The sequence below is a fragment of the Oncorhynchus mykiss genome, chromosome 3 (assembly GCF_013265735.2).
Source record: "Oncorhynchus mykiss isolate Arlee chromosome 3, USDA_OmykA_1.1, whole genome shotgun sequence".
Taxonomy (NCBI): domain Eukaryota; kingdom Metazoa; phylum Chordata; class Actinopteri; order Salmoniformes; family Salmonidae; genus Oncorhynchus; species Oncorhynchus mykiss.
Window position 1 is genome coordinate 27,882,527 of NC_048567.1, and position 16,661 is coordinate 27,899,187.

General features: G+C 43.7%; 1 protein-coding gene across 1 annotated transcript in view; it reads left to right on the top strand.

Moving 5' to 3' along the window:
* The first annotated feature begins 5,709 nt into the window (after positions 1-5,709).
* LOC110504004 (mannosyl-oligosaccharide 1,2-alpha-mannosidase IA) overlaps positions 5,710-16,661 on the top strand; it is a 203,201-nt gene continuing 192,249 nt past the window's right edge. The window contains exon 1 of the mRNA XM_036973737.1: positions 5,710-7,436. Coding sequence (XP_036829632.1) covers positions 6,867-7,436 — 570 coding nt within the window. The 5' untranslated portion in view covers positions 5,710-6,866. The remainder of the gene's footprint in view (positions 7,437-16,661) is intronic.

Genomic DNA, 16,661 nt, shown 5'->3' on the forward strand with positions numbered 1-16,661 from the left:
ACCTCTGTCATTGCCAACAAAGGGTATATAACAAAGTATTGAGAAACTTTTGTTATTGACCAAATACTTATTTTCCACCATAATTTGCAAATAAATTCATTAAAAATCCTACAATGTGATTTTCAGGATTTTTTTTCTCATTTTGTCTGTCATAGTTGAAGTGTACCTATGATGAAAATTGACAGGCCTCTCTCATCTTTTTAAGTGGGAGAACTTGCACAATTGGTGGCTGACTAAATACTTTTTTGCCCCACTGTATGAGATGGCTAATGCAAAATATGTAAACATTAAAGTGACTAGTGTTATATTATTAAAATGGCCAGTGATTTCAAGTCTATGTATATTGTCACGACTTCCGCCGAAGTCTGTCCCTCTCCTTGTTGGGTGGCGGTCGACGTCACCAGCCTTCTAGCCATTGCCGATCCACTTTTCCATTTTCCATTTGTTTCGTCTTTGTTTTACGCACCTGGTTTCAAATCCCCAATTACATGTTCATTATTTAACCCTCTGTTTTCCCCATGGTTTTTGTGCGTTTGTTTTGTGTATTTCGGTCCTTTTGTGTGGGCTTTGTATTACTACATGTATTTGGTCATTTTGAGTAAAGTTACTTTTATTACACATCTCTGCTGACCTGTGCCTGACCCCTCTGCACCAGCTACACCCAGGCCATTACATATATAGGGTAGCAACTTCTGTGTTAGTGATGGCTTTTTAACAGTCTGATGGCCTTGAGATAGAAGCTGTATTTTAGTCTCGGTCCCAGCTTTGATGCAGTGGTGTGAACAGGCAGTGGCTCAGGTGGTTGTTGTCCTTGATGATCTTTTTGGCCTTTTTTATTTTATTTTTCACTTTAGTTTATTTAGTAAATATATTCTCAATTCTATTTATTGAACTGCATTGTTGGTTAAGGGCTTGTAAGTAAGCATTTGTCGATAAGGGATACAAACACCTGTTGTATTCCGCGCACGTGACAAATAAAATGTGATTTGATGTGTTGTGTGCAACAGGGAGGGGCAATTGAATGCAAGCCGAAAAGTTTAAACTGTTAAAACATTTCTTGCATGTCTATGGGTGACAGGGTTGACGTGTGATGCTCCTCCCGCTCAGTTTTCCATCAGAAAATGGCCAAAAAGAATAGAACCAGCTCACCTGCTCTTACACTATGATCTGACTATTAGATCAATGTTTCTTTAAAAAATATATATTTTAAAATAAATTGTTTCACCATTATTAAAACGGGAGTTCAGTTCACGTAACAGGGTTGACTTTAAAATGAGGGACAGACGTAAGAGAATCACTAATCACAAAGGAATAATAATCTCCAGAAATGACTTTGTGAAAGCAACGAAATAACCACGGCTCTACAATTATGGTGAAAACTTGGAGACATTTTGGGAATAAGTGGGTTAAAATATTCCTAGAATTCATGGAGGGACATTCTTTAAAACTTTGCAAAGTCTTTATTCATATTGAAAATAAGATGTATAGAATTATCCTTGTGGTCTATTTGAAACATATAGACCATATAACAGGCTTTTAAAATTTAAATATTGGTGCACAATTTCTTCTTAAAATATCAAAGGGACACAAAAGGCACTCATTTCGTGGAATGACCAAAATATGCATAAGGGGCCTAGACAGCGACTCATTTAGGCTCCATCAATCTGTTCATTCATAATGCCGTATGTTAAATCGCCGTGACTCATTTGCTTGTCAAACGGCTTGCCGTGAGGATCCACAATGCTCTCTAATATAGTGGGACAAGATAAATGTGCACCATTTGCATGAATACTTCTGTTTATTTCCTCTTGATCACCTTTTAATGTTGGGAGTAGGTGTCCTTCATGTGGAATAATACCGTAGGCTGTTGAAGTCATTTTTATTTCCCATCATTTCCAAACATAGCCGAAGGGATGGAGTGAAAATAATTTTCAGGATTTTATTTGTCATTCCTGGAATATCCCTCTGGGTGCTACTTTGGAACCAGTTAAGTTTTATTGTACTTTTGGACATAAAAACAAATAAACTTTTTGTAGGGCAGTTGGGGGCAGAGCAAGCACATTCTCTGAATAATACACATTGATGTGCAGTGAGGTTGCAAGGTCAGTGAGTCTAGAGGAAGCCGGCTCAATGCCATGGCAGCAAGAGACCACATTTCTAAAAGACATAGGCAAGAGCAGCCAGAAGATGGTGCTGTGCCCTATCCTAGTATCACAGAGCAGACCTTTTTAAAATGAGATTCCCATTGTATTCCACTGGTTTGTTTGATTGAGAACTGACTGGCTAGCACATAAGGATATATAACCACTGCAGTTAAGAAGTAATATGGTTCATTCCATTTGCTTAATGGTCTGTTGGCAATAGCATTAGTGGTTTGCAATTGCATTTGGCCATTTTTTTTCATTTCCACGGTCCATATACCTGCTGTAATGTGTGGCTGGCTAATGGTTGTTTAGGTACTAAAAACAGTAAGCCATTCTCCTCAAAATAATGTTTTGAAATTCATTTGAGCACGCTAAACACGCACTGGACTTCAGCAGAGTTCCCAGCTTCTCAGTTATCTAATAGTCCAGCGTGTAGTAACCTGAATGAATAGGCCTGTAGACTAACATCTATTTGCTATTCGTTGTCCACTTAGGAAAATCCTAACTACCGTAACCGACCATTTCATATCAGCGTGTTGGGATTTGCACATGGTCATGAATTATCACCATATACAGTAGGCCTACAAACCCCTGACTTAAGACCTGTCCTTGGAACATCTGGACACACGACGGTTAGATGTCTGCGCAGCCACAGTCATGTTATGAATCGCACAATGTTGGAGAGATGAAGGACTTTCCGACTCTCTCACAACATCTGCATCAGGAGGTCAGTTTGTCCTACACCAACCATCTCCTTTAGTTCACCCTCTGTAGTTGTCCTGACGTGCAGCCCTGGCTGGCTCCTCTCACTCGTTAAGACTGTGCCGTCAGCACTACTATCTCTGTCTGTCCCCTGTGCAACAAGTCAAAATGGCCTCTTTTACTCCCCACGGGATTGATTGGCGTAGTTGAGCTGCAAACATCAGACGTGCTCTATATCCATTAGTTCCAGTGTCAGGGTTCATTTTGCCCGGGTGCTTAAAAAAAGAAATAGCAGCGGCTGTGATATTATTAATCCAGAGTACACTGGCACAGGCCAATACGTCTCCACAACAACACTGTTTGATGCATTAGAATGAACACGACACCGAGATGGACTTTTTCATTTGTGCCTCGCTTGAACAATGACTAAAACCTTGCATCATTGGTAAAGGAATGATGAACGTTTGAATACGAGAACAAGGCGTACGTCTTCTAGTCAAACAGAAGAATAGCCCGACTCTGGAGGATAGACGTATTGATGGATCATTAAATAAGCATCAATTGTAAAGTGATGTCCGCATGCCAAATCATAGATCTAAATGTAGAGGAACAGGAAAAGGAAGGTTAACAAGCAGAAGACTCTATTATTTCTATATCATAAAGAGGTTTCTTTCCTGATGACGTTTATTTAATTATTTACCCACTGGGCACAAGACGTCAATTCAACGTCTATTCCATGTTGGCTCAACGTCATTTAATTGAAAAGACGTGGAAACGACGTTGATTCACCACTGTGTGCCCAGTGGGTAATGATTATAGAGGACAATATGACTCCCCTCTAAAGTGAGGAATGTATGTCCAGTATCTATTTCCTGCGCACTAGTGATCCAATGTGGTCCTTATTGAGCCAATAACACTGGTTTCCATATGTGTCAAGGCTGTTTTCTGGATCACCAACATTCACTATGTTTGACATGATATCCATGCAGCGAACCCATCCACTCAGAACTGTACTGTTTCAACGATGAGAGAAAGCAAAGCACAAAGAAATGTACTTCCAAGGACACACTGAATGATACATCTGCTTGCAATGAGAGAGCTGGGAGGGTGTTATGTATCTCGTTTATCCTCATGATAAACTAGCCTGCCGCTGACCTACAGATCCCCATGCCAAGTCAGCTGCAACTCGTACCATTGAGACACATTGGTAACATTTCACTTGACTCCCAGTGTCATAACATTTAATGACTCGGTAATAACCATGTCATATTGTCATAACAGCTGACATAACTTGTCATAACCTGTCATAATATGGTCATAACACTGTCATGACCATTATATTTACACCTGTTGTGAAATATTGTGTTAATTTATGGCTGGTTATAACACCTTATGAACGTCTGGCAACCCAAAGGTTGTGTGTTCGAATCTCATCACGGACGACATTAGCATTTTGGTTAATTAGCAACTTTGCAACTACTTACTACTGTTTTTAATCTACTTTGCAACTACTTACTACTGTTTTTAATCTACTTTGCAACGACTTTGCGTGTTAGCTAACCCTTTCCCTAACCCTAACAACCCTTTAACTTAACTCCTTACCTTAACACTTAGAGCTAGCTCTCATTGGCGTTAGCCACCTAGCCAACATGAGCAACAACAAATTGGAATTCGTAACATATCGTACGTTAGCAAATGTTGTACCATATTGTACCACAACCCACTTCGTAACATGTACGAATTGCAATTTGTAAAATATTGTACGAATTGAAATTTGTACCATATCATACAAATTGAAATTTGTAACATATCATACAAATTGAAATTTGTAACATATCTTACGGAATGGATGATGAGATTCACAAATTAATATATACCATACAAAATATAATATATCATACTAAATGGAGTGTCTCGGATTTACCTACAGAATAATACGAAATGCTCTGAGACCAGGTTGCAAAGAAATACATGGGGTGATTTAACGGTTCATTCTCCTCTTTTGCTTTCCTGGCTGTATATTACAAGCAGCTAGTCTGATTGAATTACACCTACAGTGGGATGTGTTGACAGTCAGACTCTGGGGTCAAATAGAGTGTGAGAATTACATAAACAACTGCTCAACACACAATTGAACCTTATCCAGAGCCCAATGCCACTTAAGCAGATGCACCCAAGATTCTCCAAACCAAGCATTAGGCCCAGAGAGAGAGACTATAATATGTATTTTTGCTCTCCATGCAGTATAGGTGTTCTGTAAACTCTCTGATGGTGCTCCCCACACCCTCCCCATCTTCCAGTTGGTTTGATAGTGCTGTGCATAGCTCTTTAGTTAAAGCTACCACCATGTTAATTGGGACCATTTATCTTATTTTGGTTCTGGACACCAGCATGTCTGCAATTTATCCTCTGCTCTCCCCTCTCTTATATGCAGAGGTACAACTTTCCAAACTTTTAGCGTGTGATTAGCATACTGTTTCTATGCGACAGAAGCAGTACAATTCTTCATTACACATCCCATGTTGAATCTGGTCAATGTTATTACCTTCCATATTAGATGTTGGCTTATAATGTCTATAGACGTAAACATCATTTTGGCAGGCTATTCATCATAAAGACTATTTTGGCTACTTTGAGTTATTAATGCATGGAGTGGTGACGGTGCAATGAATTATTATGTCCCAAAATAAAATAAATAAAAAAACAACTAAATGGCAAAAAATAGGTTAATATCTACAATCGTATTGATATATATGCCCCACCCAATTGGTAGGCTAAAATTAGATTATCCAATACTGCATTTTTGGGAAAAGGACCCACAGCCCCTTTGGTTCATAACTGCCCAGAGAGCCCGATAAACCCCCTGCTGCTGGTCCTCCCTTCGACTGTTGATTCGTATTTCTTTGCGGTGTCTCCAGCAAGAGAGCCCGACCAACCCACTCGGTTTAGCAACAGTATTCGTTTCACTCTAGCCTATATTTGATGATCTATTCTTTCTCCCCCTCTGCGCTGATGGCGAGCAAGCGGGCGAACACTGTACAACAAGGGTGCGCACGAGAAGACAAGCCATAGACTGCGGGTGGAAGACACGATGTGTTGATGGGATTGAACTGCAAGCGGCACTATTTCTCTTGGATGGTTGTCTTTTAGTCTCCATTCGACGGATTTTTGGAAGCTAAAACAAATTCGTGCGCGTATGCGACACCGTATTCGTTCACCTTCGCTGTGTGGGTTGTGTGCTGCGTATTCAGATATGATGAGAGACTGAAGAACGTGCCTATTTCTAACGGACGGTGGCGGCATGAATAAATATACACGTTCATACAGCAGCAGCATCCCCCTACCTTACAGGATACAAGACCAGATGCTTGGGTTTCTTCGGTTTTACACATCATTCTGTGACCTGCAACGGGGACCGCTATGAACGAACCTGCCGATAAAGACGCTCTACGCATGCTTTTACCATCCGGTGATGTTTTTGTTCAATGATGGGCACGCCTTGGAATAATGAAGATACGATCAACTTTACTTTGGCTTTGTGATGGGTGCATTTTAGGATCAATAGGCTACGTAAAGTAACGAAACGTCTGTCATTTTAGCGTAGATTCCGCATATTCCGTTATTTTACATCCAGGATTTATTATAAACCTGTATTTTTCTTTGTGAATGTGAGATATTGAACAATAGAAAACTTAAAATGCCTATGCTATGACTGTCATAACCTATACCTGCTAATGTAAGCCACACGTTATTGATCTCATTGCCAAACGTGATCGCAAAATTTGAAAGGTAAACTTTACCTATGCAGGTCCAATCGACTGCACGATAAGGAGAGTTGTGGCAATCAGTTTGTCACGGGGGTGTGTTTTTCAGCCCCTCATATCAACTTTTACACATGAAACAAGACACATAGGGAAACTTCCCAGCAGAGATAGTGTTAGAGTGGAGTGTTGTACAACCATTGTAGCCTATAGACTACTGCTGAATAAGTTAAGGCAATCATAAAGAAAAACAATTTCAATGGTTTTCCGAAAGTTGCCCGGTGTGTCAGCATCGGGCATGGGTCTTCGCCTATCCCAGAAATTCGTCTTTCTACTTTTTCTCTCGGGCTTGGTAACTCTGTGTTTCGGGGCCTTATTCTTCTTACCTGACTCTGTCCGTTTGAAACGTATTTTTCTCTCAAAGACGGAGAGCCAACCAGTAACGGTAGGGTCTGAGAATGATGTAAGGGAGCATCTTAAGAAGGGCGCAAAGGACCCAGAACATCTCCGGGGCATCACCTCGGCCAAAGGGGAGACGAGCACAAAACTCAAAGCCTTGAGCCGCAAGTCCTCTGTCACCAATGAGGCTAAAACGGATAAGAAAGTCGCTGGCGGGGAAGCGTTGGAGGACATGATGCTGTCGAGGTCTAAAACGGACTCGGCTTCTAAGGATGAGAAAGTGACCTCGTCTTCTAACCAGGGTGCCAACACGGATACTTCTTTCGATTACAACAAGTTTCAAAAATGTCTGCTAAAGCCGCACTTGGGGATCGAACATGGCAAGCCGAGCGACCCTCAGACCCTTCAGCGTCGGGAGAAAGTCAAGGAGGTAAGATGATAACTGTATTACACTGTGACTGCTTATCTACACAACAGATGGGGGATCCCTGTCCTAAGCTGTCAAATCATTGCAGACCAATTGTCACAATGCGAAATGCCACTGCAATGTAAAGCTGCCTAAGGGGTTTTTAATGTGGCCACTGGTCAGAAGGGGGGTTCACTTCCCAATAATATGGAAAAGATGTTCTGTACATGCTCTCTGTGGTCTTTGATGAGGTTTTAGGCTAGACATCTTAGTCACACAGATTGTTAGTGACTATGCAAAATGGAATGCTCATTGTTAGTGCATAACAATGGTTATAGATATGAGGCATTGAGGGTAATGAATGTGATTTTATGGGCTATCTCTCACACACACAGACAGCACTGTCTACACACCAACTGCTATTATGTTTGCCTAACCAACTTGCTCAGGACTACCTCCAGGGGTATGGCATCAGCCTGCTGTTCAGCTCAGTGAAGTTCAGTAATGCCTGAGAGTGAGAGCATATGTCTGTACTGTATCACACATCCTCACTGACTCAGGGCAGAGGAGACAGGGGAGAGGGCAGAGGAGACGGGGGAGAGGGCAGAGGAGACGGGGGAGAGGGCAGAGGAGACGGGGGAGAGGGCAGAGGAGACGGGGGAGAGGGCAGAGGAGACGGGGGAGAGGGCAGAGGAGACGGGGGAGAGGGCAGAGGAGACGGGGGAGAGGGCAGAGGAGACGGGGGAGAGGGCAGAGGAGACGGGGGAGAGGGCAGAGGAGACGGGGGAGAGGGCAGAGGAGACGGGGGAGAGGGCAGAGGAGACGGGGGAGAGGGCTGAGGAGACGGGGGAGAGGGCTGAGGAGACAGGGGAGAGGGCTGAGGAGACGGGGGAGAGGGCAGAGGAGACGGGGGAGAGGGCAGAGGAGACGGGGGAGAGGGCAGAGGAGGCGGGGGAGAGGGCAGAGGAGACGGGGGAGAGAGCAGAGGAGGCGGGGGAGAGAGCAGAGGAGGCGGGGGAGAGAGCAGAGGAGGCGGGGGATAGTGTTGGGACAAACAGGCAGTGTCCAGTATGCATGGATGGCTTTGGGACATTGCATGTGACAGGGATGTGGCATGCTGTCATTTCCACTTACTCTGTTGTCACCCTCTCAATGTCCTCACATGCCTCTCTTCTATCTGGTGGTCATGTTGTTAAGTGATCACCAACAGTCCCACACCATCATCACTAACGTTTTGTCCTAGTATTGAATCAGCGGGAAAGTCCACTCTAGTCTAGTGTGTGTTTCCGTTGCACTAACCTTGAAACAAGCACTGAATGAATCACCCCCCCCCCCCCCCCCCCAAAAAAAAATTGTGTTTTAGAAAAGCATAGAGGTTAACAACTATCTGGCTGGTTCTAGTGGCTGGCTATCTACAGTATAGCATAGTGCAGGGATCCCCAATTACATTCAGCCATGGGCCAATTTTTCCTTGAGCTGGTGGTCGCTGGGCCGGAACACAGTTATAAATCATTTGTACACTGCAAATTGACCACACGAATCCCAAACAGATATAGTATCTGACAAAACCTTGATTCCGTTGGGATGCGATCACATATGCCTCTCTATTTCTGCGTGGGAATACTTGGGACCATATGTCCTAAATTAACATCACTTTGAGCTTCTGGTGATTTTACGGTCTTTTATGTCTGACAGCGGCCACCTATTGGGGAGCCCTGGAGTGGTATCTGTTCTTGCTGTTTCCAAGTGTTACATGAGATTCCACAGTTTCAGCCCATTTGGCAGAGTTCCAGAACCATCGTCTCTATTCCTGGTGCTTCACATTCCCAATGCCAATCCCATGGGTGTATCCCAAAATGGCACCCTATTCCCTACACAGTGCACTACTTTTGACCAGAAACCTAATGGGCCCCGGTCAAAAGTAGTGTGCTGTGTAGGGAATAGGATGCCATTCCAGATGCAGACCATGCCTGTGGTTTGTCTGACTTCATAGTCATGGAGATTTAAGAATAAACACAAAAAAACAACATTTATTCCTGTATGATGAAGAATGAGCTGTAGCAAATTATCCCCACGAGCTATATTGTGTTGCTGTCTGACTGTGCTATGGCGGACATTGCAACAGCTGGGCTATAAACACTAGATATTCAAGGGGAAAATAACTTGCGAAGGCAGCGAGAGGGTTGCCTTGCGATCTTATGATCAGCCCAAAGCAAGGGCCTCGATGTTCCCGCTGAGCTCATGTCGTACCAAATATGAATGGGCTTCAGTTTCTCAACAAACTGCCGAGGCGATAAGTGGCACCCCCCTGTGTGTGCCAACCGCCAAGACAAGGTGGCACAGGATGGCACAGGAGACAATGGCAGGTAAATGTTCGAGGGCTCTTTCCTGGCCAAAACGGACATGATGCCTCTAAACAAAGCCAATTGTTCAGGTGTGTGTGTGCTTGCGTGCATGTTTCTGTTTGGACAGACAGCCCAGCAAGTCTCCCCTCCTTTGCTAGTCCTCATCAGGTGGAAATGGCCTCCATTTGGAAATTCCTCCCTCTGTATTCTTCTAACTATCTGACATTCTGCCTCATTGGGTTCCTGTATGGTTTTGGTGCTGCCTCATTGGGTTCCTGCATGGTTTGCTGCTGCCTCATTGGCTCTTGAAGAGCTGATATCAGGGTGGGGGCCATTGGCATATTACCCCAAGTCTGTTCTAGTCATTGCTGAATCAACGGGAAGTTGACCTCTCTTCTCTTTTAAATTGTTAATATCTTTCTTACTTTACCTTCAGACAAGGTTATTAGTCAGTGTGGAAAAGCCTAGTGTAGTGATGGTGCAGGGTGCTGGTGCAGTGGTACATCAGAACAAACACAATCGCCAGAGCAAACAGAACGTGTGACATGAATCGAGGAACACACGTCTTTTTCTCCCATTCGCGGGGCTCACACATACACACACACACACACACACACAGAAGCCTCTTTTATATGTCTTATCGTAATGTCTGCACAACACACACACCAAACATCAAGCAGCTCCTTTAAAAATGTCTCCCTCCCAAAGATTTGCTCCTTGCTCTCTGTGTATTTTTCTAGAGCTGGATGTGTCGGCACAGGCAAATACAGGCAGGGGATGTGCGTATGCTGAACGTACGACTGCAATGTGAGGACACAGTGTGTATGTGTGTGTGTGTGTGGTTTGCCTCGGTAAGAGATATTTGTATGGGGACACTATAACACAGTGAAGGGGATCAGCTTCACTGCTTGCTGTTCAGAATACTGCAGCAATGGGACAGACACATTGCAGGCTTTCTGTGGCAGAGAGAGCCTCCCAATGTTGCGATAAGGCTACAGTTCCCCCAGGGCTCTGTCTCTGTGTGTGCGTGCGTGCGTGCGTTCGTATCTCTGCTTGCATGTGTTTTGACCATGTTGGTTGTCATTTGAATAAGATGTTTGGTAATTGCGTTCTGAAGGGTTGCCACAACTGTCATAACAAACTGAAAATCCAAACACCAGTCCAGCATTTAAGCTTCATCTGCTTTGTCAGACTTTTCGGGGACGACAAATCAGTTCTCCTTTTCAGAACGAAAACTCTGAGAGTACTTTTGAGGGCATTCCTGAAATATTCCCACAACAGTTCGTTCTCTACCAGAGAAACCAGTGGAACATCATGGTGAACCACAGGGGAATTGTACACCATAAAACATATTGTTTTGTTGTCACTCACTTCCAACACTTATCAGTCACCCACCCCCTCAATTCCCCCCAAAGAAACACCGCCAGCCAACTTCTGAAAGTATGTTCACTGTCTTTCATATGAAAACCCCCATGAGTTATGAAAAGGAAATGGGCGACCGGCTGAATTAGAAGTTCCCGTTAAAAATAGACACTGTGTTCTGCTGCTGTCCTCTAACCAGCTGGGTGCGATGACCTCCCTCAACCTTCTGTTCCTGTCTCCAGCTAAGGGCCAGGTGCACGAGGGGACTTCACCCTGGGCTGGGAAATTACCGCTTACAGAGCGGGGCCATGCCCCTGTTGGAATACTTTACAAATCCATCCTTTGTTGTTACCTTCCTTGTTTCCTTTCTTCTTTCCTTGAGGTAAGCACAGGTCTAAAATGGATTGGATAGGTATAGCCTAAGCAATGTTACCATCCTATATTGCTTTCACCAATCCAACCAATTAGATTTGTGATGACTTCAAGGAAGGTTGGAAGGAAAGATGCTTTTTTTTCTTCTCCCTCCCTGCGGGTCTCTGTGGGGGGTGGAGGATTGGGAAACGTTTGTGTTTCGCCGCTGGCTCGGTGGAAGAAGTGCAAATGTCAGACGCTGGTGTTTGTTATGTGAGCCCATTGTTTTCTCCGGCCAGCGCATGTGGAGGAGTTTGCAGCTGAGCCCTTTGGGTATTGGGATATTGCGCAAGTCGATAGCAGCTGAGTGTGATATTACAGACATGTCAATGCAATAACAACTCTGTTTGTGTAGGCCGATGCACAGACAAGCAACCTTTCTGAGCCTGAAGCAGAGTACACTCATGGTGGTTTGATAAGGTGTAAGTCAGGTGATGCCCATCCCCACAGGAAAGGGCCCGGAGAAAATGAGTGAAGCGAGAGAACAGGAGAGGGGAAAGGAAGGATGGCATTGGAGAGGAGCTGTTAGCTTGCATCCTTCTTGCAATCAAGGCAGTTCCCCCCACCCCCCACCCCCCTCTGTACAGAGGGCACTAGCTCCAGGGAAAGTCTCTGTAGAGGCGTGCTTTTCAAGAGGTATCTGAGTGTGTTTCCCTCTTAAGTCAGAAGGCCTAGATTACCTTGCCTTTGTGTGTGTGTGTGTGATGGGAGCCAGGAGGGAAGCTTCCTCTCTGGAAGTAAAATATCATGTTACAGCACATCTTGTAAGCCTTAGTCTGGTAAAGCCGACCCCAGGGAACAGTGACTAGGGTCTGGTTTCAATGACGGACTCTGTTGGCATAGAGGAACTACGTCACTGCCTACGTCACTGCTTTATCTGCTTGAATAAAATACTACAGAGTAGCTAGAAAGATGGAGATCCCAGAGGTTCTTTTTAATGAGTGCATTTCACAAGTGGCTAAGTTTGCATCAACTACCTTCACTAAAACCACTGCAGAGGCTTTGACTGCAAAGTTTGATTTTGAATCGCGACGTTCTGGCATGCCTGTCTTGTGATTTGTTGGGAGAGTTGTTTGTTTGAAGAGGACCCAACTCGGAACAATTTTTTCCCCCGTATCGAAGTTGCCAAAAGAGTCTGCAATTGAAACCAGACCCTAGTCACAGGTTTCTGCCTGGCCTCTCTTCCAGGGAAGGCACTTTGAGGCTGTCATCGGTGCCTCACTGTTTATGGGAGAGAGTAGCCCACTACTTCATAAACACCAGTGAAGGAGGACCTATTTATTTCGCAACTTATTTTCTCTCAATTCAGGGAGAGGTGTGTGTGTGTGTGTGTGTGTGTGTGTGTGTGTGTGTGTGTGTGTGTGTGTGTGTGTGTGTGTGTGTGTGTGTGTGTGTGTGTGTGTGTGTGTGTGTGTGTGTGTGTGTGTGTGTGTGTGTGTGTGTGCGTGTAAGAGAGAGTCATTTAGCTCGCATTGGAATTAAAAGGCCTGAGAGTCCAAAAGTCACATGTAGTGGTAGAAAAAAGGGATTTGTTGACGTGGCTGACTTTCCACAGATGTGTCGCCAAATTACACAGAAACAGTTTGTTTGTTGTACTTTTCTCATGCACCCCTACTTGTTTACCGTTGCCTGTGTGTTGTGTCACTTTCCAGTGAAAGCAACCTGGTCTTTCAGTTCACTCAGAGTGTTGGCCTTGTTTTTGGGGCCACAGGAGCACAGAGGGGTACACGGATTTTAGATTTTAAATGGCGTTGAAAATTATATTTTAGATTTTTTAGTCCTTTAGACTTCTATTTGAATTATTAGACTATTCCTTATTCCCATAGAATAACATTGTAATCGCTCTCTCTCTCCCTCTCTCATATCTGTCTCTCCCAGGCCTATGGCTCAGCTCTCTTCTCTCTTCAGGCAGAGACTCATCCATGTTGCACACTAAAGCAGAAAGGACTAAAGAGCACATCTCCCTCCCCTCTGTGTCATTAGCTGCACCCTGTTGCTGTTATCGCTGACATTATTACATAGACGAGAGAAAGAGGGAGAGAGATGGGGAGGAAGTGAGGCAAAGCAATGAGACAGAGAAAAAGGGAGAGAGAGAAAATTGACGTTTCCCTCTGTGTTGTCAAGGACAGGTTACTGTGTGAGAGGAAAGATGGAGACAGACTGAGTCATACAATACATGGGATTCTGCCTCTGTGTGTGCTCGTACAGTCCAGCTGTCATGCCACACTGCACATGCTTTCTGACCGGTCAGTTCTCACACAGGTGCCAACGTGTATGTATGAGTGTGTGTGAACAATACCCAGGCCCTGTTTGACATCTCTACTAGGTGCCAAAGGAGACTGCTTTCTTTTTGTCTTCATCTTCTCCTCCCTTTCCCTGTAAATGCCAGAAAGAGAAACGAAGAGAGAGAGAATGAGTGTAAAGTTGTCCAGTTTTAACCTGCGGCCCCATCCCCAGCTTTTATTCCTGTCTGATTGGTCAGAAACAAGATGTGTGTAAATCTGGCACATCTCTGAACAGCGCAGGTCAAAGAGGAGACACTAGAGAGGGCCAGGGTCGCCGGTCCCCATAACTCTCTCTCACTTCCTGCTTGTCCTCTTACCATGTCTCTCTCTTTGGGTCTTTAGCTCTGTGCTGCCCCAGATATATTTATAGGGACATACCTTGCCAGCTCTCTACAGTTTTTATATTTCATTTTTTTAAATGTATTTGTAATAATGACAATTACAACAAAACTGAATGAACACTTATTTTAACTTAATATAATACATCAATAAAACCAATTTATCCTCAAATAAATAATTAAACATGTTCAATTTGGTTTAAATAATGCAAAAACAAAGCGTTGGAGAAGAAAGTACAATATGTGCCATGTAAGAAAGCTAACGTTTCAGTTCCTTGAACATGAGAACATATGAAAGCTGGTGGTTCCTTTTAACATGTGTCTTCAATATTCCCAGTTAAGAAGTTTTAGGTTGTAGTTATTATAGGAATTATAGGACTATTTATCTCTATACCATTTGTATTTCATATAACCTTGACTATTGGATGTTCTTATAGGCACTTTAGTATTGCCAGTGTAACAGTATAGCTTCCGTCCCTACCTGGGCTCGAACCAGGAACACATCGACCAACAGCCACCCTTGAAGCATCGTTACCCATCGCTCCACAAAAGCCGCGGCCCTTGCAGAGCAAGGGGAAGTATTTGGTCAGTAACAAAAGTTTATCTCAATACTTTGTTATATACCCTTTGTTGGCAATGACAGAGGCCAGCAAAGGGTATATAACAAAGTATTGAGATAAACTTTTGTTATTGACCAAATACTTATTTTCCACCATAATTTGCAAATAAATTCATTAAAAATCCTACAATGTGATTTTCTGGATTTTTTTTCTTCTCATTTTGTCTCTCATAGTTGAAGTGTACCTATGATTAAAATTACAGGCCTCTCATCTTTTTAAGTGGGAGAACTTGCACAATTGGTGGCTGACTAAATACTTTTTTGCCTCACTGTATATGCAACGCAGGACACGCTAGATAAACTAGTAATATCATCAAGCATTTGTAGTTAACTATTGATTATGTTAAGATTGATTGTTTTTTTATAAGATAAGTTTAATGCTAGCTAGCAATTTACCTTGGCTTCTTGCTGCCCTCGTGTAACAGATAGTCAGCCTGCCATGCAGGCTCCTCGTGGAGTGCAATGTAAGGCAGGTGGTTAGAGCAATGAACTAGTAACCGGAAGGTTGCAAAAACGAATCCCAGAGCTGACAAGGTAAAAATCTGTCGTTCTGCCCCTGAACAAGGCAGTTAACCCACCGTTCCTAGGCCGTCATTGGAAATAAGAATGTGTTCTTAACTGACTTGCCTAGTTAAATAAAGATTAAATAAAGGTGTAAAAAAAAAAATGCAGATTACCGATTGTTATGAAAACTTGAAATCGGCCCTAATTAATTGGTCGACCTCTACTTTATTTAACTAGGCAAGTCAGTTAACAACAAATTCGTATTTACAATGACAGCTTACACCAGCCAAACCCGGACGACGCTGGGCCAATTTTGCACCGCCCTATGGGACTCCCAATCACGGCCAGATGTGATACAGCCTGGATTTGAACCAGGGACTGTAGTGGCGCCCCTTGCAGTGCCTTAGACCGCTGTGCCACTCGGGAGCCCAGGGGTGCAGCGACAGTTCTGCTACTACAATGGACAAGGCTAAACTTCTGTACTCTGATATTTTCAATGGGTCTGCCATCTGTACCGTACGTTGTTAGCATAGTAACTCATATTCAAAAAATAATTCATCCATGCAGCTCAAGCATCTTTCCCAAGGACACACACAGATGCTTTCACGTCAGAATGGAAGCTGTATTGCTATTGAATACGCCTATTCTCTGAGAAACAGGCTCTGTGAGGGAATCAGGTTATAGGGCCTCTATGGGGAAATACAGTATGCAGTGCCGTGGGGACAATAGTAGCTTCTTAAAGCTACACTGCCTTCTGTCTCGATCTCCAATTCTACATTGTGTGACACAGTTCCATTAAGGAGGAACAAGGAAATGGATAACGCCAGTCCACCCGAGCGTTTCCGGAGCGATTTTCACCTCTGTCAACATTTGTTGGGAATTAGCCCTTTAACTTAGTGGCCACTTAGAAGGCCGTTGTGGCCAGATGAGGTTATATTTGTTAATTATAATCACAATTAAGCTCTTAATCAAACAGAGGTAATGTTACTCTACTCATTAGGGACCGTGGCACAGATTCCCCTTTCTTCCATTGAGTTTGCATGATTGGCTCTGGAAAGGCAATTTCCAATTCTCTGCCTGCTGTGTCCGTCGAAAAAGAAAACAAACAAGAAATAAACACCCTCGATAAGTGACTAACAATTGTTTATGCTTGTGTGTGTGTTCGAGCCAGATTGCGGATCGTTAATTACACTCTTAAGTGTATGTGACAAGGGACTGCGCCTCGGTTCTCTATCTTCAATGGAAGGGAAGACTAACATTTTATTAGCTGGGGTTATTCACAGTGAGGTTTGCATCTTTCCAGGTTTGTGCTCCCGAGTGGCGCAGCGGTCTAAGGCACTCCGTCTCAGTGCTAGAGGCGTCACTACAGACACCCTGGTTCAAAC